Source organism: Triturus cristatus, chromosome 5_2 (genome assembly GCF_964204655.1).
Source record: "Triturus cristatus chromosome 5_2, aTriCri1.1, whole genome shotgun sequence".
In the NCBI taxonomy this organism is placed as follows: Eukaryota; Metazoa; Chordata; class Amphibia; order Caudata; family Salamandridae; genus Triturus; species Triturus cristatus.
In genome coordinates, this window is record NC_140588.1 from 330,255,257 (window position 1) to 330,281,837 (window position 26,581).

At 43.9% G+C, this 26,581-nt stretch overlaps 1 protein-coding gene across 2 annotated transcripts in view; it reads right to left on the reverse strand.

Annotated features, from left to right (window-relative positions):
- Positions 1-6,655: 6,655 nt before the first annotated feature.
- Positions 6,656-26,581, reverse strand: part of NUP153 (nucleoporin 153) — a 608,884-nt gene continuing 588,958 nt past the window's right edge. For both annotated transcript variants that reach the window (XM_085607084.1, XM_085607083.1), the window contains exons 20-22: positions 19,224-19,481; positions 12,708-12,876; positions 6,656-7,739 (exon numbers count right to left, since the gene is read on the reverse strand). In XM_085607084.1, coding sequence (XP_085463210.1) covers positions 7,679-7,739; positions 12,708-12,876; positions 19,224-19,481 — 488 coding nt within the window. In that variant the 3' untranslated portion in view covers positions 6,656-7,678. The remainder of the gene's footprint in view (positions 7,740-12,707; positions 12,877-19,223; positions 19,482-26,581) is intronic.

The window sequence follows — 26,581 nt, forward strand, 5'->3', positions numbered from 1 at the left end:
GGCGATTTTCTGTTTCGGAATTTCCAGAAGATGAGACCGTTGCATCCACCATCGTATTGAAATTTGCATTAGGAAGTGTTATGGCAGTTGGAAACTTGAGACCATTGGTCCTCTACAGCTGCTTGTGAGGGTCTCATGTGCAACCTAGCATTTGGAACAATGAATATGCAGGACGCCATCGAGCCCAGCAGAGGGGACACCTGCCTGGCCGTGGGATGAGGTGTTTTCAGAATAGTGCAACCTTTGTGGAGTATTGATAATAGTCTCTCCTCCGAATGAAACGCTCGTGATTGCAGTGTCTAGCGTAGCGCCCAAGTAATCCTCTGAAAAGGTTTGAAGATCGATTTTTGGAAGTTTACACATAGGCCCAATCGGTTTAAGATTTAGATGGAATAATTCAGATGATCCTCCAAGAGACTGGACGAGGCATTCTTGAGTAATCAGTCGTCTAGGTAAGGGTAGATTAAGATTTTTTGCTTTCTCAGTAAGGCAGCCACCACCGCCATGCATTTTGAAAAGGTGCGAGGAGCAGACTTGAGTCTGAAAGTAAGGCCTTTGAACTGGAAGTGGTCTGACTAACCTGAATCGAAAAAACTTCCGGTGCTTCTGAGAAATTGGGATGTGACAATAAGCATTCTGAAGGTCTGGGGAGCACATCCAGTCTCCTTGATGGATGTGCAGAATGATTTGGTGCAAGGCCAACATCCTGAATCACTCTTTGGTAAAGTATTTGTTTAGGAGTCTGAGATCTAGTATGGGCCTGAACTCCTTGTTTGGACCCTTCTTTGGAACCAAGAAGTAGCGGGAATAGATCCCCTGTCGATGTTGGTGCCATGGAACCTTTTCAATGGCATGTTTTTGTAGCAGGATGGAGACCACCTCTTGCAGCAGATCTAGCCAACTGACTGGGATTCTCCGAGTAGGTACAGATGGTGGTGGAGACTTGAATCTGATTCAGCACCCAGTTGTCATGTGTTTTTATCCACTCTTCCAAATGAAAGCACATACTTCCTCCCACCGTAAGTACATTTTATTATGCATGATTAATTAAAGCCTTTGCATACATTGAACACATCAAAATAAAGGTTCCTTATTCACAGTGCAATAATAAAACAATGTTGACATCCTCTAAAAAGGGTGCACTCGTAATTATTAGTCTTCAAAATTCCAGCATGCTTGAGAAGCAAAGAGTTTGGGTGCTAGTAAATTGACAAATTAGGCTGCTGAACTATCTTTGCGACCTTTACTGCTGAGTACTGTACCCAATGGTGTGTTTTGAAGTACCTGAACAGTGAAATGGGGCTCTTTCCAAGCTTAGTGGGTCAAACAACAAACGATGGTCAGTTTTAAAGTGATTGTGCAGCCATAACTTGTTGTACAAAACCAGTTAGAGAATACCTGATTCCACTGTTTTGGATTGACTCCTGACCAATAACAAATAATTTGAGTCTTTTTGCAACTGTATCGAAGAATTTTGTGAGCTGACAGTTCAGCTGCACTACAGCTGGATTGAAGCACAGCATTACTACCTGCAGGACCTGATGTCGTGCTGCTGAAATATTGGTTTTAATAAAATGCACTTTATGTCCCTTAGGATGCGGCAAGTGCAAACGATGTGGACAAGATCCTCAGTGCCATGACCGCACAGGCGACAGAGCTGCTCGCCTCCTCTCCTTTCCCATGGTGGTAAAAGGGGAGATGGGAACGACACCTAGACGAACCTTTCGAAATTTCTCCTTGGTTGCTGTTTTTATTCCCATTTTAAAGTAGGGTTGGGGTTTGAAGGCTTCATAGTTATTGAGCACTACCCAGCTGTGATCTCGCTTGGCAAGTGTTTCTTTGTCCTCTAAGACAGATGTAAGCCGAGTTGCCTTTGTCACTATTTTTTTAAATGAATGGTGCTCCATTGGAGTACTCAAAAGATCTGTCAGTCCCAAAAGCTTGATGGAGTCTAGAAGATATTCTCTGGCTGGCGATTTCCTAGGACGAAATAGCTCGATCCAGACATGGGAGTTCAAGGGTCCTTCCTCAACTCTTCGGATTTTATGCCAACAATGTAAGCATCCATCTTTCTACCGATTGGGCCGGCGAAGCGTACTGTGGAGAGGGTAACAGAGTTGGGGAAGCAAGAACTCACTGCTTAGGCTGTTTTGCCGCAGGGGGTTTTGCCTAGAGCCTCCTCTTCCTCTACCAGGTCGTCGCTGGTGAAAATGCGATCTCGCATGGTGTTGATGCGAGGACCAATGAGGGGTTTGAACCCTCTGCTGGTATTGACGACGATCATATGGTCGGTTGCGACTTCGGAAGTCCTTAGTTTTTTCCAAACCAAACGCCTTCAAGGTGTCCAGTTCGGATTTCATCCTTTACATCTTATCTGTGTGAGACCCAAATAGAGATGTAGCATTGAAGGGGAGGTTGAGAATCCTGTGTAGGGCCTCCGATTTCAAGCCAGAGAGTCTCAGCCATGAGGATCTCTTAGCACAGATGCCATGGGAATAACCATGCGCAACAAGGTCTGAGGCATCAGCTGCAGCGCTGATGACTTGATTTGCCACAAGCTCTCCTTCATGCAGTCTCTTGAAAATCTTCCCTATCTTACTTCAGCAATTTTTCTGTAAAACGTGAGAGAGCATGCCAGTGAACAGTCATATCGACCTAGCAGAGCAGAGGCGCTGGCCACCTTCATGTAAGGGGCAGAGGTGTTGCAGTCTCTTACCAATGGAGTCCATGGCTTTGCTGTCTTTGTCTGGAGGAACAGCAGATGAGGAGGCCCCCATGTGACCCTTCCTGGGTGCTGATACAATGACAGTCAGGTGGTGGGTCAGATCTCAGAAAAAGAGCGTCCTGTTCTGGGGTTCTGTACTTGTTTAGTATCCTCGATGGATCTACTCTCAAGGAAGCCGGTGTCAGGAAAGTATGGAGAGCCGGTTCTGGCAACCCAGGCACCAAAGGAGAAGAGGTCTGGTGGAGGACCTGTGATAGTCTCTCAAATATTACAGATGTCGAGGGGACAGCTGTAGGCATTTCAATGTTGAGCTTCGTAGCCCCTCTACACAGAACCTCATTGAAGGTGTCAATATCATCCACTGGCGATACTCTAGTTGATGGAGTGGATGCCAGAGTAGGAGAGTAATCGGCCTTCGATTAAGTGGATTCCGAAGACCATGAAGGAGACCTGTGTCTTCTCTCTAGGCGAACGGTGCCTAGATTTTGACCTAGAGCGACAAAGGGGAGTTTTTGATCTGTGTCTCCTTGAGGTTGTGGACTTTTGGGGTGTGGCATGTTGCACTTGCCTATCCGGAGAATGAGAAGGCGAGTATATTTAAGGGTATTCTGATCCAGGGGTAACTTTGTGCATCCTCCAGTCTATTATACTCTCTAACCATCTTGGGGAGAGGTTAGTTGGAGGCGTATGGTTAATTTTTTTATTAGGTTGTGGCAGACTGATTTTTAAAGATTTACTATCGGGAGACAAGAGGTTGTTGCTCATTTACGTTATTGGGCTATAAATATTATGTTGCTCGTAATGGGACGTCCGTTTGATCCACGTTGATTCTAGAATATTCTGCGAGGAATCTATTCTCAATCTGTACAATACATACAGTGGCAGATTTGAATACTCTCAAAGTGGGACTAAAATTCCTTTTCATTGCTGAGTGGTTGTTATCTCTAATCAAACGGCGCCACAACCTAATACAATTTTTTATTAGATGGGGATAAGCTTCCGTCAAGGGAACCCTAGAATTAAAATCTACTTCATGGAGAGAGTCGGATTCCACCTACATCTATTGCCCTGAAGAAGTCCCTCAAGGGGACGAAACGCGTCGGCTGTTCCATGTGTTGAACGCTATATTGCTGAAACGTGAAATGAAAAAGAAACAAGAAAAGAGAAAGAAAAAAAGAATACATTTAAGAACTCTTTTTCTTGATATGGACATTAAAATGATCTTTCCCGACAAAAGTTAATTTTGAGTGGGGCACCTGCGCTTTGGTTTTTCGCTGGTTGATGAGAAGCCTTAGCTGTACCTGGAGTAGGCCGTTTCGACGGCGATCTCGGCACCGGAGATTTTGACGCTGAAGAGCACAAGGGCATTTTCGACTTAGACCGTTCCCTCGTTGGCAAATTTGACCGGTTTATTCATTTTTCTCGCTTTTTCTTGTGCTCTGATCTTTAGAGGAGGGCTCTTTAGAGGGATGTCATTCCCTGCCACTTACGGACTCCTTTCCTCTCTCCTGCATGGCATGCAGCTTGATCTTCTCCCTTTCATAAAGGGTTCTTCTTGAAAACTGCTGGCAGTAATAGCACTTATCAGGCCTGTGTGTAGATGGTAAGCACACAATACAGACTGAGTACGGATCTGACAATAGACATTTTCTTTCCACAGGAAGAGCACTTATTAAATAAGGCTAGCATTCTGACAGGAAAAATAGCTGGAAAGTCAGAAAAAAAAGATGGAAATAGTACAATAAGTACTAAAAACGTCGAGTGAAGACCGAAAATCTCACTTAAAAAGACCAATTAGTGACAAAAAATCAATAGCTGACAAGCTCAATACTCTGGGATCCTCACAGAAGGAACCGGAAAAAAAAGAACTGACCTGTCACCTGTGGTGCATGATGGGAGCCTGGAGGTCTTAAATGCACGGCACCAGTTTTTTCTCCGAGTGTTCTATATGCAGCATTCTAGGCTAATCTGCCTGCTATCACCATGCCTTTTTCTCTAAAAATAAAGGCTGTGTTTCAAACAAGTTCAGAGTACTTTTCTCTATATTTTGGAAATGTTTTATATGATGTTATTTCAAATGAAAAATACAATGTAATATTGGCATATTTGAGGCTGGATTTGAATTTGGGACTGCATATTTATATACATGTGTGTATATTGTATGATATATTCTTGTTAATGCTCTGGGGGTCCCCGCACGTGGGCGCGACTATTCAGTGCTTATGACTATTGACGAGTATCCCCTGGAAGAGAACGAATAGTCTTGTTCAGATTTATTACTTTACTCCTAATTCAGTATCTCCAATGCATTACCCTTTATCTCACTCTATACCTTTCTCAATATATCCTCTACCTCCATTCTGACTCGTCCTGAAACTCATTCTACTATCCTCTCCAATGCAATACGCTATTTCTCACCCTATACCTCTCAATTTATCATCTACTTCCACTCTGACACATCCCAACCCCCATTCTACTAATATGATCCCCCAAATAACCCTTTCTACTCTTCCATCCCCTACTGCTCCTTGCATCACAAATCTTACTATTCAGATCTCCCAAACAAGCCTTTCATGTATCCCTCTTAGACTCAGCCAATACCCCATCTTTCTCCCTAATCCACTTTTAGAAACTATTCCCTCCCTCCATCACTCCTTTACTCATCCCAAGCCTCCTCCTACTGCTATGATCTCCAAATAAACACGTTCTAGACCCTTCCATCTTCTATCCTTTCACTATTCTTTTCAATCCAACTAACAGACTCACATGTCCACCACTCAAATTAATTTCATATTCCCTCTACTAATTCACCACCACTCTCTTTTGGGTTCCGGAGTAGTGTGCAATTCGCCAAAAAGCTTGGTCAGTGGTAGTAAGAGCTATATATATGCAATTACAATTACATTAATCCCAGCAGCAGAAGGATTCTAATCAAAAAGAAGCTATCAGTACTTGGTTCATACTCCACGGAAAGAAAAAATTGATGTAGGCAGCATGTGCTGACCATTCTGGTGCCAGCAAATAAGGGCCAATCAAGCCAACGGCTGGTAAATAGTGGGAGGGCTTCATGCCCCTTATATACAGTATCTCACAAGCAACATCACAGGCGACGTCGCAGGTGAGCCCTAAAATTTAAGGAATTGTAAAGTGCTGCGCAGCTTCACCTTAATTGTTTCAGCAGACATGAAGTATTTATTTGATGCAGAAGGTGTGGGTTTTTCGGTACAACCCTCTCGCACAAGCAGTCTTCCATCTCTCCTGCCAGTTCTGGCTTTGATGTGCCTGATGGGGACTCAATGCACCGGCACATGCGGTTCTGCTTGGCTAATGTACGTGCCCACTTAGAAGGGTAGGGCACAAGACCAGTTCAACCCACATCTGTTAACCCTTGCACCACTCTCATAACAGACCAGGGCTCTATCTGCAAACGTCAGTTAGGAAGATTTTTGTTTTAAGTTTTGAATGAAATTACATTTAGACAATATTTTTTTTTATTACATCTGTGTCGGCACTGGAACATTGCCCACTGCGCTCATCCCTTAAAACATTTCTTTTTAAACTCATACTAGTTTCTCCTACGAACACAGATTTCAGTTTCCATTAACATTTGGTTGAAGACTTGGCACATTTTCATCCTGGTTAAGGTTAGGCATATTCTTTACAGACGAAAAATGCAAACATTGTCTACCACTAAGCTGCAGACATTCTTCCATTGAAATACAGGAATAAAAGCATGGCTGTAAATAAATGCACAAACGAGACTATGAATTTGATGAATTAAGAGTGATTGTTTAAAAGGTAGGGAGTGTTAGGCTCTACACTTCAAAGTCCATTCTGTGACCATTTCGCGAAAATATTTTGGCCTAACATCTTAACAGTGATCAAAAACATACGTTAATACAGATGAACTCATTTAAAACTCAAGCAAAGTTTATTTTATAGTTTTATTGATGGCATTTATCCCATGGTTGAACATGTTAATCATACTGTAATAAACATGGCTTTAATATTAAACTTTTCCTTATTATCCAAAGTCACCATAGTCCATTTCTGTAAATATAAAAATATATACTTAATACTTTGTACAATACTGGTTTTTGGTCCAAACAAAAATGGATCAGAAAAGCCAATGGATTCATCCTTTAAAGAATTCCCAATTTTCTTTAAAGATTTTATTTTAAAATGGATTTAGGCAACTTTGAATAATGAGATTTACATAATAAAATCTGACAATACTAACAAAAAGATTTGCTGAAACAAAAAAAATTCAAGTTCACAGATTTATGTTATGCCAAAAGTATGCAAAGAAACAAAATATTTACATAAGTATAATAAAATAATGAAAAGGCGAGATAGGTGATAAAGAGCAATAGAATGAAAATATAGAAAAACGCATATTTATTAAATGGAGACCTACAGCTCTAACAGGTCTGTAGCATAAATCATCATGTAATCAGTCTTCCTCTATCAGAACATGTCTAGTGCGCAACACACCCAACTCACTCAACTTCACACATACACCAGCACAAAACCGGCATGGAAATCAATCATCATCAGCATTCCCTACTTTATACAGAACCCCTCTCACTGATATAATTACAATTTCAATGAGTCAAGAAAATAGTGGTGCAGATGAAGAGAGGTATTGTACTATACAAAGCCATTCGCTGTGCAGGGGGGCACCCAACCTGTGTGGCCAGACTATGCCAAGTCAGTTAAAAGAAGAAATTGTTGCAATCTAAAATAATTTTGCTTAAGAACTCTTCCATCACCAGCTGTTGCTAACAATTAAAAAAAAAGAAAAAAACGACTAAAAAAAGAAAAAACACTCGGCAGATGTTTTAACGTTCTTCGGCATGTCTGACTCAGGTTTGAACACAGCATGAGGTACAATCCAGTATTTGACCAATGCAGGACAACAGCTACTTTAAGTTGTGGTTTCAAAAGCTACATTTATTTCCTCCGTCTTACAGCAGTCTTTATCCTGCGATTTGATGTATTTTTTCCATTCGTTCTGTTAAGAAAAAAGACAAATGTTAACTTTGAGAACATTTATAAAACTGATATTTTAAGCTCCATAAAAATACAAAGAATTTTACTTGTACAAAGCAAGACATTTGCACATTAATGCTCAAAAACAATGAGAGGTGCTGTAGAAAGTCTGCAGGGTCACCTTCATCTACATATATGCCCAGTACATATGAAATTAACACAACTGAAAGTCTGATATATTAATGACAAGCCAGAGACCCAAACTCCTACTGTGGTGTATTGGGCGTGTGGGCAGTAATTTACTAAGACAATCTCTATGTCTGCTATCATGATGGTTCTTTACACTTAAGCAAGAAAGAACAAGTCTTGCCACAGTGTAACAGACACCTCACGGAAATAGTAATTAACCTCCATATTATGGTTACAGTGCTGTGCAGCCTGACACCTGCACAACAGACTGCTGTCCCTATGTTTAATCAAGGAACAACCAAATTTCAAAGTCTCTCACAGAAGTGGTAGACAATACAGCTGCTCACTTTATACAGCACTTTCAACTATAGAAATTACTCAGTTCTGATGAAACTGTTAAATGTCTCCCTACATAATTCAAGTCATTTTTAGGATTGTACTATAACAAACAAAATGCAGTGCATTCACTGAAAATTAAGCCATTAGTACACCCACATGAGCCAAAGACTCAGTAACTTGATGCTAATCCCTAATTTTGTCGGTTTCCCACAATCTCTTCAAGACTCAGTCGATCACTGTAGTCTGAACAATTATGTTACGTAATTTCACAGGAGCTACCGATAGAGGTGTCTTTAGAACTGCTAGAAACCGTGTCCCCCCGCTTACTGACCTACAAACAAAAAGGCAACCTCAAGAAGCAATACTAAGTGGCCTACTCATGAAGGACAAATCCCTTCAAAGCTCTTCTGCCTCAGACCATTACAAATATTAATACTGCACCCTATAATTTGCTGATTGTTTTTATGTAGCAATGCACACTCAATTATCTCCCATACATCAATGAACAGATCACAGAATACTGTCCAAGCATCAGACTTAACTGATGCTGATGACACCCAACTCTACCTGAAAGTCTTTTCCCCTGAAGCTATAGAGTTCCTAACTCTACTTTCTCAAAAACTCAAAACTGGCTTACATGCAACCACGTCAAATTAAATGCTAAAAAACAAAAACAAAAAAAAAACACGGAATTCCTCTTAATTGCCCCACCCAATCAATCAGCTAATATGGGAGAATGGATGAAGCAACTAACAGCTCTAAATTGCCTTCCACACAGATTCCACAAGATCGCTTAGAATAACCCTCAACAAGAACCTGAATATGCAGAAACACATCAGCTCTGTCACTAAAAGCCAACTTCGAAATAAACATCATAAGGAAATTAAACTCTTCCTCCCCCTTGACAATTTGAAAGCAGTGGTTCAAGCCCAAGTCATGTCCAGGTTGGACAATGGAAGCGCAACCCTCTGTGGCCTGTCTAGATCAACGCTGGCCCCTTTAAGGGCCTCCTTTAACTCTGCTGTTAGGCTCCTCACAGGATCCAAAAGATACAACCACATCACTCCTGATCTATTCGCTGTAAATTGGTTCCCGTTTGTAGCAAGGATTGAGTTACAAATCGCATGCATGACCCATAAAGCACTACCTTTTAACACCCCATTGTACCTAGCACAAAAATTGGAGCTATCTGGTTGCTGTAGATCTTCCAGAAGCTCAAGAACTTTACTGCAAAAACCACATAAATTCAGTAAAACGAAAACCTATAATCGAGCTTTCCCGTGTATTGCCTCAAGGATCTGGCACTCCCTGCCCCCTGATGTCAGGCTGAACCCCTCGTCTGTATTATTTAAAAAGAAAGTCAAAGCACTAGTAATGAACAAGTTCTTGCTCTAGGTCCCATGCTCCTCAATAGCCTTCATCAGTTACTACACTTGCCATGCTACGTTCAGTTCTGGACTTCTATGATCTTGTAAATTCTGATACCACTTGGCCCCGTTACGGACGGCCAGCCTTTTTGGGACCGACCGCATTTTGATTAGCTCTAGATCTTGTTGATTATTTTATTGTTTCTTCCTTCCTGATATTTTGCAAAGCACTCAGATACTCTATTGGGTAATGTTTGTGCTATAGAAAACATAAAAAAATAAAAAATTAAGTGAGGTTTTTATTAAAATGTAACAAAACCAGTCATCATCCAGTTCTAATATGTTCTGAGTAAATTCCCTGAAACAGCAGCCCCTTGTTGTACAGGATAATCCAACAAGCATTTGCAATGCATTAGGTCTTGCATTTACGCGAGTTTGAGCTATTGACATTGCAAATAACAATGCCTATTGGCATTGTCATTTACAATGCCAATAGCTTTAACTCGTGTAACTGCGAGACCTATTGCATTGCAAATGCTTGTTTAAAGCTGCAAGAGCAAATGCAGTAGCAAGCTGGTTGAAGTGCACTCTGCTCAAATCACTGACCGTGGTAGGGTATGTGCGTGTGTGAAAGTAATCGGGATCGCGATCACATCAAAGCGGCCCGCGAAAGTGAAAGCAAACTAGTGCTTTCAGGCCTATTTCTTTAAATATGTGTTCTAGTCACATTTTATGTTGTTGCAAGTGTATACTCGCACCCTATGGGACTTCAACGCGCTATATAAACATCCGAATTAATACACTAAATAAACACGGTAGAGAGTATTTGTGAAATAAACAGATGAGGTTCAATAAAGTAACAGCTGGGGGAAGGTGGACAGTCTTGGGCCTGCCCAGGGGGCGGTAGGAGGGGGAATTCATTAACAGATGTACTTTGATTAAGCCGCCGGAGCTGGGAGTGAAGTGCCCGCTTTGAAATGAAGTCTCGCGCCGATATGAATGGGGCTCTCGATGAATTATAGAGGGCGTGTGCGGATGTGTGCTGGCCGGAAATGGAAGGCACTCAGTAGAAAGGCATTTATCCATCACTCGACGGCCTGATTGCCAGGCACTTTTGTGATATTCAGGCTTCCAGATTCACTGCACAGGCATTGAGGGGGGGATGTGGCCAGTTCATTAAACTTAGAAACTCTATAGTAAAGAAGAAGAACTATCTTCACAGCTTCAAGGCACATGTGGTTAATAAACACGTAGGGAATGGGGGAGGAGGGGTGTGGGGCGGGGGCAGAGAAGAGGGCGCACTGTGGCCTGTAAACAACTAGCTGGTTTTATATGGGGCTGGCTGCTGCAGTTTGTGGCTTTGTAGAACGCAGGGGCTGCTTCTGGCCATCCCAGAGGGCAGAGGCGTCACAAACCCCCATTCTAGCAGCTGCAAAGAGGGAGAAGGAAGGGGGAGTAGGTTGTCACAGGGCCAAACACACTTGGAGGAGTTTCTATGCGACGCTTTTGTTTTCAAAGAAAACTTCATAATGGTGTGGCTCAAACATTCTAATCAAGACAAATACAGCAAGCAAGACAGAGAGAGCGAAGATAAACATGGGGAAAAGGAGAGAGCAAGAGATGGAGAAATATATTTGTAGAGAAAAGGGGGTAACTGTGAAAAGGATGGTTGAAATGAAAGAGGGTAAGGGAAAGGATGAAGCATGAACATGAAGCTAAAGCGAATAAAAAGAAGAAAGATATAAAGGACAAATCTAATAGTGAAAGAAACAAGAGTGAACAGAGGGAAAAGTAATCGCGATCGCGATCACATCAAAGCGGCCGTGCGGCCCGCGAAAGTGAAAGCAAACGAGTGCTTTCAGGCCTCCAAATGGTGCGCGCGCCCGGCCGACGCACATGCACTGTATTTGGAGGCCTGAAAAGCCACTGTTTGCACTTCCAAAACTCGCTTACTACAAGTCTCGCCAGAGCAGCGCTAAAGCGCTGTCTCAGGCGAGACCTAAAAAGGATTAATTTAGTATTCTGGCTTGGAATTAGAGTATCGGGGCTATTGTAAAGAAAAGGGATTTCTAGGATGGACAGTGGCAATGCAGAATGTGCTAGTAACTTATCTCCCCCAGTAGCTACATATTGCAGCAGATTCTCTCTGTAGCCAGAAACAATGACCAGATCCTTTGAGGCTTGCGCCATCTTCAAGTGAAGGTTCTATTTGGCACACACATTGAATCTTGTACCGTTTGTAAAGAAAAAACCCATTCTGGATTAGTGTTTCACCAATATGGCAACTTCTATCTGGAATACACTATGTTGACATATTGTGCTTAACAATTTCACTTGCATTTTATTTAAAATGCCCATTTCAAAGACTATTTAATACGCTAAGCACTGTACTAAAATTGTCTCTGACCACGTTTGTGCTTAAAACAGCTGATAAGTTAAATAAATTAAAGAAAGCTGGTAAATAAACATGTAAAGAGGTAGGAAATCAGACTATTGAGGCTTTTGTTTGAAAGAATTGTCACTCTTACCCACATACCTCAAATAAGATACATGGAAGAGATGTTGGGGGGGGGGGGGGGGGGGGGGGGTGTCACTAAACTACAATGCTGGACTAGAAACGTGTGGAAGAAATTTTAAGATTGGTGGTAGGGGGGCTTCAAAACCACAAAGGAGATTTAGGTCAATACAATACTTTAAAATGAATCAGCAAAGGGATTTGATGCAAGAACATAAACAGACCATAACAGTGACCAGAGAAAACGATCTGCTGACAATACCAAAATATATAATAAGGTGATTGTGTGGGTCTTTAAGTATCAATCTAAAACAATGGATAGAGGGGGGTTCTGAACGGGTACATAGACAAAATGCCTAAATCAACATTGGCAAATAATATCTGGAGTTTTGTTGCTACCACTTCATTGCCATTCCAGCCTGCATTACACTGGTCTTGTTGATGCATGACAATTTATGAAGTACGTTATTTTTTCCAAACATGGTTTAGGCTGCACCACATAAAAATACTGTTCATCTGCCAGGCTGTTTTCTAGCAAATTATACACTTAAAGTATGAGCTGCCTCAAACAATTTTTTACCCCAATGTAAATGATGGTGCAGGCTGGTTGAATCCAAAGCCGCCAGTGGATGAAGGTTGTGGGGGCTGGGCAGGAGGCGCTGCAGAATTGGAACCAAATGTGAAGATGCCACTCGGAGTACCGCTACTGAAGTTGAAACTGTTATTTCCACCAAATTGGAAACCTGGACCTGAAAAGAAAAAATTATGATTTTTACGAAGGCGATTTTGGCTTCTACTACTAATATATAATTGATTATAGAGGCCAATCCACCAAAAGCATTTGAAAAAACACATGATTTTAAAAAAAATACAACAGTTTACAAAATTCTTATGGTTTCTGAACATTCAAAGAGAGAGCAATAAACCATCATACATGTTTTCCTCAGTGTTCATCTGTATAGGCATATCAATCCTTTATTCGATTTTGATTAAAAATCATAGAAGCACACAAACAAAATACATCATAAACATGTTAAAAAGCGTAAAAAGCCCTTAAGCAACAATGTAAAAAGATGTCAATTTTACATAAAACGATACGTGCTGGTTGCAGAACATAGCCATTTGTAAAGCAATTCTGTTACAATATGTAATTAAGTTCTGTTTAAAACTGTCCGGGCTGACTAATACACCATAAAGTGCAATTACCAACTGAATTTTGCGCATTCAGTGTATAAAAAGCAAATATTAGAGAGACCAATTTTATATTGGTCATAATACAGAGCGCTGCGTATAAGTTGCGACTGAATAACAGCTTTACTGTGGATAACCTTTGGTGGAGCTCCAGGGCAGTCCTACACTGCCTTATCTTGGCCTGCTTCAAGAGTGGTAAGATGTATACAGAGCTCAATGCAGAATAGTATTTGCAAAAAGGGGATGGAGTGCATGGTGGCCTGTGCAGACAATCCAGCGCAGGGACAGGCTGAAAGAGTGGCAGAAAAGATGCCAGTGTTTCAGGTACGCCACCAAGAAATGGGTAGTGTTAAGGTGTAGTCTGACCAACAGGTACCTAGACTATTCAGCCCAGGGGTTGGGGGTGAGGTGGGTGAGCACTAGCCCATTGCAAGGGGGCAGCTCCACCACCCCCATCCCCCACCCCATAAAGTACCTGGTGTCCAGTGGATTGGATCCCTGCTTGGGTGAATCACCCCTACTGTGGCTATTGCCAAGCAGGGGTCCATACCCACCTTTCCAATGATACCTCTCCCATGTCCTTCGGAGCTCAGGGAGCTGAGATTTACCCCAAGCAGTGAAGTGGATTGACTTTATCTCCTTATTTCACTTTCTCTGAAATTAAGTCAGTGCGCCATGCGAACCGACCATCATTTCAGAGCAAAAAATAAAATAGCTCAATAGCTGACAAAGCTCTTCCCCAGCTCAGAGGCTAAAATAAAAGGAAATCTCTCTGGTGCTTGCACCAGAAGGATTTCCTGCCTCGGGTGCAAGGACGGCCTGTACCCATCCTCCGCACACAACTGGTGCGGAGGACTGCATGGAGATGGTCTCCGCACCAAAGCAGTTAAAATTCATCCCCATTCTAGGATTCCTATGTTGCACACCTGACATGCAGTAAACCAGCAGGTCACCTTTTACAAAAGTGCCCTAAATAATGTGTGGTTAATGTCAATCTCATGCCCCTTTTCTCCCAGGTGCAAACTTCTGCTGTACATTTCCACTGAAACCCTTCGGCTGAGCAGCTGCACCACCGCCCCATTCGCAGTACTGCTGACTACAGCTATTGCCCACAGACTGCTGCTACAGCAGAGGAAGACCCTGACTGAGCAACCGCTGTCAACCAAGTCTGACTGTTTTGTCTTTGTACACAGCTTCCATATTAGCTGGACAAATTGAATGGCTTTATAAAAAGCCATTGACAAAGCAAACCCCAATAACGCAGATAAACTGAAAAGTTAGAGTGACCATGATACTACCTTGAGTTGGCTAATGCCATACAACTAAAAGGTAATGAGCATATTTTCTTTTATTTTGACTGCCCCAAAAGATCTCTAACAAGAGACTATGAACAGTAAGGTAGATAAGCACCAGTCTAATTATAAACAGACTGTGCACTTAGTTACATTCTATGTTAAACTTATACAACTGTAATCCTAATTTAAAGCTCAGTTTACCCTGCTTGGCGTGGAGTGTGGAAAAGCTGTAATGTGAGAAACCCTAGATGCCAAAAAACTCCTATAAGTTATTGTGCATGTTAGCTTGATACAAGTCTTATTCCTTTAAACAAATCTAACATGTTCCGATCTACTTTTAATGATGCTTGTGGTGCGTGAACTAGACCTTCTCCCCCATATCAACTTCCATGAGCAACTGACTGTTTATCTTCAATACCACCTGAAAGTCTAAGAGTAGGAAGTAATATTGGACAATTAATTGTGCTCACAATAATATCAAGTTGGTGTTTAAAGAAAACACAAATTTGTTAGAAGGATTGACCAAATAACCTCGAGTCACACAGGCCTCTGAACTAGCCCCATATATTTCAGCAGCTCAGTGTAACTTCTTGATTTGAAATTCCACTTAGCTGATGCCAGGCAGGGACTCTGGTTTATCTAGCAAGGTTAACAGGCGTCATGTAGGTAATGTATTACCTTTTCGAAGGAAGCAGGCATACTGCAATAGGCCAACGGGTTAGGAATAACAGTTATTTTACAATACTGGAGCAAATATTAGAATGATGGCTGTGTGGAAGTGATAGCAAGGATTATCTTTTTTGTATATATGAAGCATGGTATCTCAATGCAATACAGTGGTAAAGAAGGAGTTTTCAAAGTTCACATTAAGGAGCGCGTTGGAGAGGAGGGTCGGAGGATGCCAGTTGGAAACAGTATGGTGTCAGGGATTGCTGGTGTAATGGCAGGGAATTTTATAGAGACCCATCTGCTTCGAGTACTATTAAATGAAGGTCAGCATTTTGATGCAACAAAAGACCCACCAAGAACATAAGTGCATTACATACAAATACACCTAAGAGACAAGGGCACAGTTTAGAACAGGCCTGTATCTGTGGTCAGGAACACCACCAAACATGTGTACTATTGAGCTCAATTTCCCATCCAACGTTGCACAACAGATTGTGCAAAACTGCAACCCCTTGTAGCGAGACTCATCTAAAGACCACTTTTATAATCATGAAGCGTGTATGCGCATTCACATTCACATTGCAAACATACCAAATGTATAGAGTGCATGTATTTATTCAAAACAACATTTTTACGATCGGCTTTCAAAGGCATACATCAAGATCTCATTGTTTAAACTGAGATATCACTTTCCTAACCAAGATTAAATGCATCTAAAATCCCTCTTTCTGCTTTCATTCATTTTACTAGCTCAAAGGACCCCCCAGCTGCGTGTGTTTGGCCATCTCAGGACCCTCTTTGAAGCCCCGACCCACTACCCTTCTGATCCTTACTGAAATATCTAAACTGGTTAAGCAGGTCTTTCAAAAGCTAGCTATTCTCTGCACTGAACGGTGCATTAACACAAGGAGAGATTCAATGGCAGGGATATAAAGAACCTGTGGACTATTTTGCCTATCGCACCTTTTTGACCTTGTGGCAATACGTACAGTATGCATGAGAGTGTGTAATCACATACATGTGTGAGCTAGAGTCTGCTCAGAGCAAGACTACACGTTTAGGGAGGAGCATACAGCTTGCATCACGTTTTAAAATTAAATAAATAAAACACATACACAGTAGCCCAATATCATCATACTAATTTAGTAGAGCTTCACTGTCAGAAAAACATTTGAAAAGTTCAAAGAATGCAGTGTTTGTTTTCTATACTGTTCATTAGAATAAAAAAAAGAGTAGCACAAAATACAATTACGGCAATATTGTTTTAAGCACTGGTTTCAATGAGCTTCGTGCCCATAAATTTAGGTCCGTGCATTGAAAACTACATTTAAATTCAAGTACAAAGAGGAAGCTCGGACTAGGATATGCTGGTTGGGGAGTATATATTTGACTTGCGGTGAAAACGGTCTAAAACAAGCAAAGCCATTCAAATCCAGTAAGGGTATTAGAACATTCCACCCACTGAGGGTATAATGTTCTGAATTAACTGTGGAAATTATATTTTGACTCCCTCACCCTCCCAAAAAGGCAAACACTGGAATGTTGGAGCACCAGGCTGATACCAGCCATTATAAGCCCAGAGCCACCATTGATATCAATGGAGCTGTCAACATTTCAATCTTCTAATAGAGCCTTATAGCCCGCTGTAGCGGGCTATATCGGCTATTAAAGGCCCGCTCCAGCGTTAAAGGCCCGCTCCAGCGTTAAAGGCCCGAGCCGAAGGCGAGGGACTGACATGGGAGCGGGACTGTAATAGCCAGTATAGCCCAGCAAGAAAGGGCTATAAGGCTATTCGAACATTCTTTCACTAGAGGGGAGAATGTTCCAACAAATAAAACAAAGGCCTCTCGGAGTTAGAGGGGCTTAAATTCCCTCGGGCTCCGAGAGGCCTTTGAAAACAACATTGGAATGTTGTTTTGCGGGCCTTTACCAGCCCATAAAAGCAGGGAGCACTCCATTATCTTGAATGAAGCTCCCAACATTCCAATGTTCTAATAGTCATTAACGCCTTTTGCAAGTACCGGTTTTCCACCTCGAGCTTCAGCAGTTTCATTTAGAACCTCAAGGAGTAAAATCCCCTGACTACACCCAAATTAAAGCTTTTCACGCTCACTTCCATCTATACAATACCTCAAGTCTATGGTGTTTGCGAGATCAATGTTGTGCCATTGTCTTCACTGCCCTCTCATAAATGCACTCTATGGAGTCTGTATGCCTTGAAGATCATAATCAGGGGTGGGGGGAACAAATGAAGAAAACATCCACTTGTTTATATGTGCTGCATACAGAATCACAAGATTCTTTTCAGATATAACAGGGATGCCCGAATTCTGCAAATTAGAGCTCAGTGTATGTTCTTTAGCCTGTTACCCTTATCTTGTAGTGAAGTGGGGAACGGGTGCCCAGCCTTTAGTATCTGAAGTTCTAATCACTTCCAATCAGAACATTTGCATTTTGATCCCACTACTCTAAAGTTACCAACCACTTCTCACACTTGTACATTCTAGGTCTCTGATCCATCTGTGGCTGCCAGGGATTAAATTTCCACCTTCACCAAATGTATTTTTCTCCGTTCCAAGAAGCACTGCTTCACTTTCCTTTTAATGCAAACTCTTTTAGGGTGTGGCGCACAAGGGCAGGAAAAACAGTACTAAAGCTTTTCTTGCAACCCAATATGAGTGCAGTTTTCCTTCCTGGACTTAGTGCCACACTCGCCTTTGGATATTTCAAGTTCCCCACTGTTCCTCCGTTTCCTTCACTGTCTGGTCAATATTCTGAATAGGGATCCTCAATGCCTCTTGCACCTTTGTGCATGTGCAACATCCTCACCTTCTGTGTATCCAATGCTCACTTATCTGGCTTGGCCAGTTTTACCCCCAGAAAGTGGTGAGAGCTAAAACCTAGAGTCAGCATGACACTGTAAATAACACTCAATAACATAACCGCCCAGTCATTGCTCAACTTTATATAAAGGAAATAACTAAAGCAACAATAACTAAATTAGTTAAAACTAAGCGAAGCAATGAAAACAAGAAGATGCAAGCACATTCTGGTGCCAAAATAAGACCGCAAACATTGTTATACAGCAGGTGTCAAGGGTTTGGATAAAATGGTTCACTCCTAGAAATAATTGTGACTCCCCTTTCAAACACACTTTTTGAAAACTCTTCGATCTTCTTTGTGCAGTTTAATACACTTTGACCCAGCCTTTCCTTCCACTTGGGGCTTGAACATTTCGATAGCCTGGTAAGATGGATGTCTGATCCTTTCGGAATGTTTAGACCCTGTACGTAATTGCTACCCTAATGATACAATTAGGGATTTTTAAACTAGTTTCTACCGTTTAAATTATTTAATTTGTTCATTTTTTCAATGTACACCATTTTAAAGTCCTTGCTGAAATGTTTTTAAATTAAGAACTCAAAATTAGGTCTTTAATTAAATACTTTCCATGATATAAGTAACCTTCAAGAAATGCCTATACTAAATTTCCACAAGGAAGCTTACAGTTCTGTAAGTTAAGAAACGTCGCAATTATTGAAGTAAACTTAGTGCTAAATCACCTAAACTATAGCCACATCCCTTTTTATCGTGATTCAGCCTTGTATAGTATAGCATTACTGAATCATTGCACAGGTGACAGTCCGAGCATTCCAGAAGGATCAAAAAAATCCCCCCAGTATAAAGCCCCTAAAATGTATCCGAAGACTGCATGAAATCTTGGAATAATGTGGTGGTAAAAGAAAGAAAACAAGAACTAATATTTAAAGAGGCCTTTTAAGAAGCATTTATTACATGTCCAGGAATGGTACTTCATATGCAGGTAAAGCTGTATTTCCGTACACAAGATCAGGCAGTTAGATTCACAAACACAGTATTCACTTTCAGAACAAGGATTAAATATTTGGATGTTAGACCATTAATCGTTATCATTGTCTTACCAGCGTTCGATGTGGTTGTGGCTGTGCCAAATGCAGGCGGCTGGCTTGCTTGCTGCCCAAACACAGGTGGCTGGCTGTTGGTTGCACCAGAACCAAAGGCAATGGAAGGCTGAGATCCAGCAGAGAACACTGGAGTGAAGGGTGTGGTGTTTGTCTGAGCTGAGCCTTGCCCAAATGCTGGTGTCTTGCTGGTACCAAAGGCTGGTGCTGCAGCTGCTGAAGACCCAGAGCCAAACATAAAGGGAGAGTTGGTGGTGCCTGTGAATGGTACAGAAAGAAGAGAATCTGTACCAACATTACGCATGCTTTTATTTCTCAACCCCACATTTTGCTTGGTCTTAACTTCATCAATAAATACTATGTGGCAATTGGAACATTAAATTTCTTTCATAGACAGCATGCACATCAATAGGAAAACTTGCCAATGCCTTTCATGTAAAATGGAGAAAATCCCTACTTCAAAATCGAAACCATTCACATGATGGAGTGTGATCTGACCACATCAGCAAAGGAAGCAAAGTGCTTTTTTTAAAAAAAAATTGTAAACATAATGGATTAAAACAAAAACACACACAATGAAAGCCATGGGTGAGGCCATACATGTAGAAACTTTCTAACTATTTAAAAAATAAAATCAAGTGATGCGAGGATAGTTAGACTGACCTTTGTTATAATTTCATCTTTCAACACAGTCAACGATACATGTCTAAACATATAAAACTATCAGGTTGATTTTTAACATTTGGTTGGAGAGCATCATACAGTTCAACATTTTTTGTTCCTTGAGCAAGAAGGCTGAACAAGGAGAAAGCTGAAGCAATGCCTAATGTACGAACCAGTGGTTCCCGAACTTTTAACTCCCGAGGACCCCCATTGAGTCACCACTGGAAGCGGGGGACCCCCCCCCCAAGCACTATGTAGGGTTTACATTTTAAACATTAAAACAGTAATTCGAAAAAAAGAAACGTGTGCACACAAATACTTGAATTACTAAGGATTTAGGGGCATATTTAGAAGCCCCTATTGCCATGGGAACATCAATTTTTACGATGTTCCCATGGCGATAGGAGCTTCGCCTTATTTATATGGCAGCGTTCAGCGACTTAATGTGGCTTAACGCTGTCTTGTAAATAAGGCCCCCTTTCACGTAATGCTTAGCGCGAAAGGGGTAGGCAGTGGGAGTGGCGGTGGGTGTTTCACCCCAACACCCATTGATTTTGACGCTGCCCTCTATTTACAAGGGCAGTTTAAATAGGAGGCAGAAACTTGGTGAAACGAGGAGAAATGCACCATATTTCTCCTCAATTTTGCTTTTACCCATGGAAAAAGCAAAACGCATTGGATTGTTTATGTTCAGGAAGGAGACCCTTCCTGCACATAAATCCTTTTTTTTTTAAAAAAATACAATTTGTAACTTCCATGTGTGCTGCATTAGGCAGCACACAGACGTGACAAAATGGCATTTCAAAATTGTTCATGTGTAGGAAGGTGGAACTTCCTGCACATAAACAATCTTCCCCTGCACGCAGACACCCTTGCACTATGGTGCAAGGGTGCCTGCGTTGGCACTACACTGCTAAGTGAAGCGCCAGTGCAGGGGGAAACGTAGGTCTGCACCATATTCTTGTAAATCAGCCAAGGAGACTAACGACGTGCTCCACCAATTCTGTTGCAAATATCCCCATTAGTATTTTATATTGAAAGAATTTGCAAAAAAACCCAAAAAAATTAATTGGAAGGTTGATGCTGCAGCACCGTGACTAACTTTTGAATCGTTAGTTTTATTTCGCAGTACGAGGCTCCTGCTTCTGCCAGGGCCAGACTGGAAACCCAAAGCAGCCCTACCAGTCCCTATACAGTGCACACCAACTGCAGTGAGTGAGCCTGATCACTACAAAGGAGGCTTTGGGAGGCTCTCTCCCCCCCCCCCCCCAAGAAATTTAGATAAAAATGGTGCAGTCTAAAACACACTTAGCATTATACAATGAATTGTAGAAGCTTTTAAAGAATAGTGAACGAAGACCTTACTATGCAACAGGATACGACAATCTTGGGGGGGGGGGGGGGTTCTTCCACGATTCCATTATTATCACCCTCCAACAGTGCCTCTCATCTCTCAATAGCCCCTCTGTCGCAGGTATTTCATTTGCTTTATAGCATCTCAGACCATTGTAGTATGTCAAAGCACTTTACATCACACACATATAGAGACAATGAAACAAGTCTAAATAAGTGTATAGAAAATGTTACATAAGGCAAGGGGGACTACAAGATGTAGGTTTCACATATCATTCATACCGGTAGGCATTTTTAAAGAGTGCTTGGTCTGGAGAAGCACAAACAGGAATCAGAACATAACACAGTGGTTAGCATTGACTAACAATAAAAATGTATTTTCACCCAAATAAACCTTTTTAGCAGCATTCGGATAATGATAGACTGGGGAAAAAGAAGTAGTTTCTTTACTGTAACTCCAGTTCTGTAGTAGGGGTATCTCTGTTATAGTCATAATCTAGTGAATAGTCCCGCCCATGTGCGTGGACCCCGGAGCAATAAAAAATAATTTCGAAAGGTGACAAATCATGCAGACCTGCATACACCTTTAAGAGAGAATTTAATTTAAAGACAGATAATGCAGCCTATACCCACAGGCTACACTGTCCAGTACTTCAACTAGAATTCCACCAACATCCACAAACAGCACTGCCTGTCCAGCTTTTTCTCCACAAGGGAGAAAACCCTGCCTCTACCAGCACAAGCCTCTGGAATGATAGAGAGGAAGGAGTGGACAGACAAGCCCCACAGGCTGCCATTATGTGGCTTAGAACAGGATACTGTGCCTTTAAGAAAACTTTCCAGATTTCCAGAACTTTCCCCAGTATCCCAGAATGCCCAGCAGGTCCCATTTACTTTCAGTTCTTTTTGAAGGCGTAGCACGCCAGACCTGTAGCATTCTTCATATGAATAATTATCTCTCCACCGGGGAGGAGGGCGGGCGCTTATGACTATAACAGAGATACCCCTACTACAGAACTGGAGTTACAGAAAAGAAACTACTCCTTCTGTAGTAGGGGATCTCTGTGTATAGTCATAATCTAGTGAATAGAATGGCAAGCCCATCCCCACACAACAACAGCGGTGGAGAACAACAAGACAAAAACCACTATAATGCGAACAAATTTTGCAGCGAAGCCTGCCCAACCTGAGCATCTGCCCTGGCATCCGAGTCCAGACAGTAATGCGCAGCAAAGGTATGGACCGACTTCCAAGTGGCCGCCTTGCAGATTTCCGCAATAGGAACATTACGCAGCAAAGCCGTCGTGGCAGCTTTGCCCCTGGTGGAATGAGCCTTAGGCTTACCCCCTAAGGTCTTATTAGCCTTTTGATAACACAATTGTATGCAGGACACAATCCATCGAGAAATGGACTGCTTAGAGGTCGCAAGACCAGTCCTGACTGATCCATAATTAACAAACAATTGGTCAGACCTACGAATATCCTTGGTCTTATCCAGATAAAATTTCAACACCCTCCGAACATCCAGGGAATGGAGAGACCTTTCCGCTGGCGAAGAGGGATTCTGAAAGAACGTAGGTAAAGTTATGGTCTGGTTGACATGAAAATCAGAGATAACCTTAGGAAGAAATTTAGGGTGAGTACGCATCACAACCTTAGCAGCATGAAATACAGTAGAAGGTTCTTGACAACATAATGCCTGAAGTTCACTCACCCTGCGGGCCGATGTAATGGCCACTAGGAACGCCGCCTTCCAGGATAGGTGCTGCAATGAATCCTTGTGAATGGGTTCAAAAGGCTCCTTCATCAGTCTGGACAGCACCACATTCAAGTCCCAGAAAGGCGAGGGAAGTCTGACGGGAGGAAACACTTTCTTCAAGCCTTCCAAAAAATCCTTGACCACAGGGATCTGAAAGAAGGAAGTCTGTGAAGGGCATTTCCTGTAAGCAGTCAAAGCAGCCAGATGAACCTTAATGGAATGGAAATTAAGGCCAGACTGCGCCAGATGTAAAAGGTACGGAAGGATGACATCTTCCTTACATGTTGTCGGATCCAAGTTCTTGGACGTACACCAGATACAGAACCTCTTCCACTTGTAAGCATAGGATGTCCTAGTGGAAGGTCGTTTAGACTCCTTCAGTATGTCCATACAATCGTCTGGTAGATTCAGATGGCCATATTGCACTATTTCAGGAGCCATGCCGCCGAACTCAAAGACGAGAGGTTGGGGTGCACCATCCGCCCCCCGAACTTCGTGAGAAGGTCCGGCCTGCACGGCAACCGCATGTGAGGAAGGAGAGACCGGTGAAGTAGGTCCGTGAACCACCACTGCCTGGGCCACTCCGGGGCGATCAGGATCATCCGCGCCCTGGACTGGGACAGCTTGATGAGCACTGCCGGAATCAGGGGAATGGGCGGAAAAGTGTACAGAAAGCTGTTCGACCAATCGATCCATAGCGCATTCCCCAGCGTCCCCCGCTGGTAGTACCTGGATGCGAAGTCTCGGCATTTGCTGTTTTCGGCGGTGGCGAACAGATCTACGTCTGGAGTCCCCCACCTTGCGAAGACTTCTCCTAGTACTTCGTCGTTTATGACCCATTCGTGGTTTTCCTGAATCAGCCTGCTCAAGGCGTCCGCCTGAGCATTCTGCACCCCTGGCAGATGCGTGGCCGTAATCGTCAGCCCTCGGGTCAGCAGCCAGCGCCAGATCGCCTGCGCCTCCTGCGACAGAGTGCGCGATCTCGACCCCCCCTGCTTGTTGAGGTAATACATCGTGGTTGTATTGTCCGTCTGTATTAGCAGCGAGTTGGTCTGGAAGGACGGAAGGAAGGCCTTCAGCGCCAGGAAGACAGATCTGAGTTCCAGGAAATTGATGTGGTACGTTGATTCCAAAGCAGACCACTTTCCTTGAATCTGCAAGTCCCCGGAATGCGCTCCCCAGCCCTGGAGAGACGCATCCGTAACTACACTCGTCGTGGGAATGTCCTTGTGGAAGGGAACCCCCTTGAGGAGGTTTTCCGCCGAACACCACCACTTCAGAGACTGAAGAGCATGCAGCGACAGTCGTATCTTGTCGTCCCAAGAGCCTGTCCTCTGATCCCACTGATCCTCCAAGCACTCCTGCAGTGGTCTCATGTGTAGCCGTGCGTGAGGAAGATACAGGAGGCCATCGATCCCAGTAGAGAAGACACCTTACGCACTGTCGTCGATGGAGCAGTCCTGAGCCTTCCGAAGGAGTGATAACCGTCTCTCCTCCGAAGGAGACACGCTTGCTGACCGCGTATCGATGGAGGCTCCCAGGTACTGTATGCACTGGACCGGAGTCGGGACCGATTTGGACATGTTGACGTGTAACCCCAGCTTGTGCAAGAGAGCGCACGTCCATCGGAAGTGATCTTGCGCTTCCGAGAAGGATGAAGCCTTGATCAGCCAATCGTCCAGATACGGGTAGACAAACACCTTGTTCCTCCGTAGATGTGCCGCCGCCACCGCCATGCACTTCGAGAAGGTCCTGGGCGCAGACTTTAGCCCGAATGGCAGTACTGTGTATTGATAGTGATTGGCGCCGACTTGGAATCGCAGGAACTTCCTGTGCTTCCGTGCTATGGGCACATGGAAGTACGCATCCTGTAGATCTATGGCACAGAGCCAGTCTCCCCGTTGCAGCTGAGGGTAAATCTGGTGCAACGATAGCATGCGAAACTTCTCTCTGCGAATCCATTTGTTTGCCTGTCGCAAATCCAGAATGGGCCTGAACTCGTTCTTGTCCTTCTTGCGAACGAGGAAGAACAGAGAGTACAGACCTCTTCCCCTTTGAGACAGAGTTACCTCTTCTACCGCCTTTTTTCTCAACAGGATGTCTGCCTCCGCCTGGAGCTCTCTCAGCTGGAACCGAGAGCTGACCGGCGGAATCGCTGGAGGCGGGCTGATAAACCGAAGACTGTATCCATTGCAAACAATATTCAGCACCCACTTGTCCTGAGTAATTTTTCTCCACTCTGCCGGAAAAAGTTGAATGCTTCCCCCCACTGGAGTGGGTAACGGTTGAGGGGGAAGTAGCCGCTCAGGGCCGAGACCCGGCCGGGCCCTTGGGAGTGGTAGTAGCCTGCTGGCCTCCTCTACCCCTCTGGCGCTTCTGGAAGGGCTTCCGGAACTGCTGCTGTTGGTGCTGCTGCTGTCCCGAACCCTGCCCACGCCCTCTGCCCAAAGACCCGAACCTCCTCTGGAACGGGCGCTTCTTCTTCTCGGCCTTCTCCAACCCGACGGCCGTCAGGGTTTCCGCCTCCGCCTTCATGCGGGCCATCTCATCATCCGCATGTTTCCCGAACAGGGTTTCCCCCGAAAAGGGCAGGTTGGCCACTCTGTGCTGCGCCTCTGGTTTGAGGGACGTCAGGCGCAGCCACGAATGCCGCCTCTGGTGGACTCCATGACAGTAGGCGTGGGCGGCCAGCAAGGATACATCCGCCGCTGAGCCGATCACCTGATTAGAAACCAGCATGCCTTTGCGCACTGTTTCCAAGAAGTCCTCCTTCCTGTCCCGGGGCAGCAGGTCCGCATACTGCTGCAGGGACTCCCACAGGGCCCGATCGTAACGGCCCAACAAAGCCCCTGCACTCGCCGCCTTCATGGTGGTGGCAGCGGTCCCACACACCTTCCTGCCCGCAGAGTCCAGCCAGCGGCTCTCCTTGTCAGGCGGGACCGTCGATGAAGGGGCGGTCGCATGTGGTTTCCTCGCCGCCGTCACGATGACCGAATCCGGCTTCGGGTCCACCCTCAAAAAGGTAGGGTCCGACTCCGGGGCCCTGTACTTTTTCATGAGCCTGGAGGGGGCGGCCTTCGTCACCGCGGGAGTGAGGAACAGCTCCAACGCGGGTTCCACCAGTCCTGGTACAAGGGGCAGTAGAGGGCGAGACAGATGTTTCTTATGAAGTGTCTCGAATATCACGGACGTCGTGGGTGTTGGAACCGTCACCGTGATACCCAACTTTGCTGCCCCTCTCAACAGCACCTCTTGGAAAGAGACCAAATCGTCCACCGGAGACACTCTAGTCCCCGGCGAGTCCGACAGCGTCGGGGAAAAATCTCTGGTCGAGGATCGCGTGTGCGACCTGGACCTGTGCCTCCTACGGCGTCGTCCTGAGTCCGACGATGACCGTCCATGGCTCCGTGATCTCCTCCTCCTGAGAGAGCGGGAGCGCGACCTCTTCGTCTTTGGTCTGCCCGCCGGTCTAACCGGTCCTGGCGACCGCGGGCGTCGTGGCTTCGGAGTCCCCTGCGGCGGAGTCGGGTACCTTGGAAGGGAAACAGACCGCGGGGGAACCGCCGGCAGCCCCAATGGAGTG